General features: G+C 39.3%; 1 protein-coding gene across 1 annotated transcript; it reads right to left on the bottom strand.

The window, feature by feature from the left end:
- Positions 1–838: 838 nt before the first annotated feature.
- On the bottom strand, positions 839–1,672 carry LOC147420008 (putative receptor-like protein kinase At2g42960). The gene has a single exon (XM_086503881.1). It carries the CDS (start codon positions 1,670–1,672, stop codon positions 839–841), a length of 834 nt encoding a protein of 277 aa, XP_086360007.1.
- Between the last annotated feature and the right edge of the window lie 4,107 nt (positions 1,673–5,779).

Below are 5,779 nucleotides of genomic sequence, written 5' to 3'. Positions count from 1 at the left end.
TTACTCACTATTTTTCTACTATTTTGGCTGTGTAAGTTTCTCCTATGAGCGAAGCTTCTGCTCCAATTTGTGATTGTATTTGGCATATTTGCCCCATTGGTGTTGGCCCCAAGCTCAATCGTATCTAAACATCAGAAATTATCCTTTTTTGAGTTTCATTTTTTTGGGTGTGTGTGTGTCTCTCTCTTTCTCTCTGTGGAGTGGATAAATGGGCAGTCTCTCTCCTATCACTCCATCGCTGCGTTTCCTATCTCGGCTAGGTGGGTTGTGTAAGCCGAGTGGTGCCTCCTAGTGTGTGTCTGTATCATTCCAATAGTGTGTGTTGGGTCATTATAGAGGTGTTGTGTGTGTTTGCATCTCTCTCACAATGTTGCCTTGGCACGGTCTGAACAGTACGTCTTTCACAAAAAAGAGGGACAACACTTGCGTACGTCCTCCAATTTCATTGGTTTCCCCTCCAAACCCTTGGCCTCCATGACCTAGATAAAGAATAAGGAGAGTTATTGAGCCCCGTAATGGAGGCTCTCCTCTCTGAGGATGCGTTGAGACTCCTCGTGGTCGAGCTCATCATCAACATTGGGAGGAGAGTATGGGGCTGCCATTTCCTGTCGAATCACACGATAATAGAATATTAGATCAAAATGATAGATACACATTTATTAAAGAACTACAATTCATGGTACAATCATTGTTCAACATACACAATTTTAAAATTCACATCACTTTGACAATACCAATGTAATAAAACAGCATGAAATCTCAAGACAATGGGCATGAGACAAGACAAAAATGTTTCATTGCAAAGTATAGAGACATTCTCAAATTACAAGGTATGATTTCAATCATTGGATGGCCTCAAGTTTGCACTATCTGAGAGCATGCGACCAACACGCTTAATGCCTTGTAACATGCTGAGGAGATCATGTGAGGACTTGCGCTGGGTGGGATTGGGAGATACACAAGTGCACAGGACTTCCTGAAAGCGTCTGAGGAAATCGATATAAATAGTGTCATCATCCTTAGGTAAATATTTAAGGAGGTCTTGAATGAATTTACAAAGGGAGTACATATCTTGGCTGCACGTGTAGACTGGAGGATTTGTGGATATACATTCGGGAGCCACCCACCAATATCGCTTGCTCCAGGTTTCCCTTGTTGTCGATGGGAGAAGATCTGGCAACTTTAAAAATGTGTTCTCTGTGTGAAACAAGGTTGCACTACCCCAATCACATACGCCCACATACACTCTATCCCAACCAAAATGCAGTAAGATATTACTTCTATGAACATCATTGTGAGTGATGTTATTTGCGTGCAAAAATATGAAGGTTTGGAGCAATCCATTAATGATAGGCCATAAATTCTTCTTGATGGCTTCAATGGTCCCCTTGACATCTTTGAAACCCTTGCTCATGGCCACATTCTTCCCCTCCTTTTGGAGTCTCTCTAGCCAATGGTCAAGGTTTCCACCATTCCGCATCTTGAAGATGAGGGCGGGAGCTCGCGTGGCGTATCTTGCCAATCCTAGAGCAGCAATAATTCCACTATGAGTGATATTCATAATTGTGGCCTCATGTACATTGGCACTCTTTTGGCCATCACCCTTGACTAGCTTGTGGGCGTAAAATTCATCCGTGAAGGTCTCATGATTGACTTTCACCTTCGTGACCATGTCGTATCTACCTTCTCAAATGCTTGTAATTTGTGGAAATTCAATGCAAGCCATGTGCATGATGATAAGGTTACATGTGTCTAAACTTCCCATGTTGGGTGGCATTGGGACATTGCTAGAGATTGGTACTTCTGAAGTGGTAGGCACTTCGGGTACATCCTTGGGCCCTTCTACGTACAGTCTCTTTTTCGGTTGCTTCATGCCTCTATAGAGTACCTCTACTTCCTTCATGCAGTCCATGAAGCTAGACTTTTCTTTAATTTGCTTGTCAAGTTTTTTTGCAACTCTGCAAACTTGCCCTATGACTCGACTCACATCGTGGCCTAACTGACCACCTATAAGGACTTCAATCCCACCTAAAGCACTACAAAATTTTGCAAATAGTGCTGCATATGTAGCACTATATAACTCGTCCCAAAATGATTTGTATGAGGACTCTTGCAAGACTTCCTAGAGGCGATACTTCGTAATCCATAAAGATGAGTGCATACAAATTCTTTACATATTTGTGCTCAGCTTTTGTTATCTTGCCTATAGTACCCATGATGTGCATAGAAGCTAAAACTAAGAAACAAAAAACCATAACTTCTCATTAGTATAAGTGGCATGTCATGCAACACATTCTAGTCATACTTTGCAACCATGAAGCAATCACCCTAAACTCTAAACCACAGGTCCACATGAATGTAATGTATGATTAACATACACAAGAACGTCCACACAATTATGCATGATGTTAATTATGAATTTTTCATATCATTAAAAAATATGTTTTCGATATGAATGTGACGAAGTCATACAAATAGGAATGTATGAGATGCTATCAATAGGAATGTGATGAAGTCATACAAATATTCCCGTTGTAAGAGCAAAGGATAAACGTTTGATCCAGACGCCGAGAACAATCACACTTTAAAAATCAGTAGCTCATCAAAAAAAAAAAATCCACAAATCGTGTCTGAGAAAAATTCCTCCAGTTCTAATAACCGAAGATCGTGACACAGGAGTAGTTTAAAGATTACACTTTTCTCATTATACAGATCTAAATGTAGATCTACAAATCATGTGGTACATGAATACGTATATTGAAAAGTGTATAGCTTAATGACTCACTAGATAAAAAATTTATTCACACAGATCGTGTCTAGGAGTAACTTCTTTTGTTGTAAGAACCAAGGCTCAGACGCAGGAAGAAGTATGACTTTTTGTAAGCTCACATTTCATTGGAGCTTAGTTTACCTAAAGCATCGTACAAAGTAAGAGTGTCGTAAGACATATCAAACAAATGCACGTGCTATCTAATGGTCTCCTAAAACAATGTACAAAGCATGAGTGTTGATGACAATCATATCAAAACAATGTACGGTGTTATCTAAATTCCTAGAACATTGGCTCAAGTAAGAGTGCTATAAAGCATATCAGAACAAGAGTCAATGTTTTCTAAAATTTTTCTAGATTACTATGGGAGTAAGATATGAAATTAGACAACCCATAGTAATTTCTATACTCTAAGTTTTAAATTTTTATGTGACTAAGAGGGCCCGAAGGCATACTAGAGACACATACAGAAGAATGTTGTCTACTTCTAGGGTCTGTTCAACTCTTTTTACTTGAGTGGTCTTACACACTATGGATTCATCTTCGTTATCTCCCAAGTAAGAGGGTAATGTTTTCAAGGTCAATCGTTTAGACATTCCTGAAGCTTCAAATCCGCAATCCCCATACAAGGATTGTACATCCATGTCCATATCAGGAGGTAGGTTGTCTAACCAAACTTCCTCTATAGGAGCGTACTTTAGAGTTAGGCTCCCATCATTGATCTCTCTAACTTTTTTCCATAAGTGTCCTGGCCAGTCTTCTTCTACAAATGGAATTCCGTCTAAGGCATCTTCGTTGTCCAGCACTATAATTTCTGGCTCTTTTGGTTCAATGTGGGGTTCTACCACCACTTTGTATTTTTCTTGATTGTCTCTTACCACAAGCTCCTGAGGTTTTGCCATACTTTTCAGCTTGGGTTTTTGTTTTTCCAGCATTTCTTTCATGATTCTTAACAAATTTTGATAAGCTTCAAGCTTAGGTGCTTCCATACCTGGAGAAGGATAGTTTTTCCATTTGTTTTTCATGTTTTGGCCTGATTTAAGACCTGCTTAATAGGCTTCCAAGGCTGCATTAGTAGGCTCAAAAATTTTATCAACCAAAATTGATCCTCCATATCTCACGGTTGTTTCTTTGATTTCGCTTCTAGTTTCTTTCACCTTTTCCTGGAATATGCTTTCTCCTCGATTTCAGCCCCTTGTTTCTGTTTTCTCATCTCATACCTTTTTCTTTAGCTTCTTTTTGTCTTTTGAGAGGAAATTTTTGTATTCTCTGAATCATCAGAGAAGTTATGTTTCTTTTTCTTAGCCTGGGCTCTAGTGATTACCTTGATTGGAACAATTGGTTCACTCTCAAATGAGCTACTAGGTATCACTTGGACTACGTTCACTACTGTTTTACCCTTGTTTAAAGGATCTTTAGGACAATCTTCTGGGAAGATTCCTCTCCTTTTGCAACATTGTATGCAATAAGCTTCAACTGGGTTGAGGTTTTTGCAGGCTCTGGGCATTCATTTTTCCAATGATCATCTACACCACAATTATGACAGTTTCTTGTTCTTGGCTTAATCATGGGTCTTACCATAGGAGGTCTGACACCTTGATTAGCTACATAATACATTGGTGCAAGCTCTGGTGGAGTATAAGTCACAGGTTCTTCCATTGGTGTTGGATGTGAATTATACCAATCTTCTTCTACCATTATTGTAGATGGACTAGGCTCAGCATAGGGTGTAACAGGCACTAGTGTTTGTTTATCTATGACTCCCTCTGAATGCATGTATTACAGGCATTGCATTATGTCCCCGATATGGACGTTGTTGACCTAACACAGGTTAAGGTCTTTCCATACCCATAGGTGGTCTTTGAGCTGATGCCATGTTACGCTGGTATCTGTACATGGGTTGTCCTTGTGGCCTCATGGACACGTACTGAACATTCCCATCATACTTTGGTCGGTAATAGCACTCATTGGTCTCATGGTTGGTCCATTTGCCCTTGATTGCACACCATTTTTGCGTTCTAATTGGTTGTCCTTGTTGAGGTATCCCTTGTCTTGGTCCCCTCATAGGTGCTTTTTGCATGTTATTGATCATGTCTTCATCCTTTTGAGCATGTCTTCTATGACTGAAAGTGGTGCTGCAACAGCCGTTCCCACTTGGCTGGTTTAGTGGATGTTGTTTTCTCACTTTGGTTATCCTTAGGGACATCTTCTTCATTGAAAATATCACAATTGTCTCCTAACTTAATAACATCTGATACACACTCTTCTAGGGTTGTATGCTTCTTGCTATACAGTATAGCATGAAGCTCTTTGTTTAGCAGTCCCTCTAGAAACAATGATACTAGTCGTTCTTTTGCAGGTATCTCTAGCTCTGGGCATCTGGAAATGTAGTGTTTCATTCGAGTTGCACAATCCCTAACAGACTCACCTTGTTTCTATTTAAAGCTGTAGATTTGAGCTACCGTATTGTGTTTGATCCCCATTTGGAACAAGCAGCTACAAACCCTTGAGCTAATGTATTCAAGTCCATGATTGACCTTGGTGAAATGTTTTGGAACCATGTTAATGCTAACTATTGTGATTGGTCTGTGTGTATCACTTCAATTCGAGCTACTTTAGTTAGCAGTTGAGATTTTCAGACTCAACTTTGACAAAAATCAAAGGATTATCTGCAACCATAAAACTAAGTGAACATATACCACTTTGGATCCGATTGAACCCAAAATTTTCCGATGGCTTTATATTATGCTGGTCTAACATTGTACAAGTTCAAAAGTCAAAAATGGTATCTCTCTGTAGCAGTAGTAAATAATCGTGACTATTTACTTTTGTTAGTTTTTTTCACTTTTTGGCTTTGTTTGCCAAGTATACAACCTGATAAGGTCCCTGGACAAGTTTCAACAAGTTTGGACAAAATCTGTTCAAGTTTATCAATTGTTTCGTGTTCGTAGACTCTGATTTCAAGAATCTGATTTAAGTCTCACTTTTGTGATCCAAATTTCACCAAAG

Source organism: Adiantum capillus-veneris, chromosome 28 (genome assembly GCF_014529385.1).
Source record: "Adiantum capillus-veneris isolate H3 chromosome 28, ASM1452938v2, whole genome shotgun sequence".
Classification (NCBI taxonomy): Eukaryota; Viridiplantae; Streptophyta; class Polypodiopsida; order Polypodiales; family Pteridaceae; genus Adiantum; species Adiantum capillus-veneris.
The sequence above is the reverse complement of the archived record's forward strand: the minus strand, read 5'-3'. Positions and strand labels throughout refer to the sequence as shown.

Coding starts and splice junctions, on each gene's coding strand:
- LOC147420008 (XM_086503881.1), bottom strand. CDS start 1,672: ATGGTCACGAAGGTGAAAGTCAATCATGAGACCTTCACGGATGAATTT.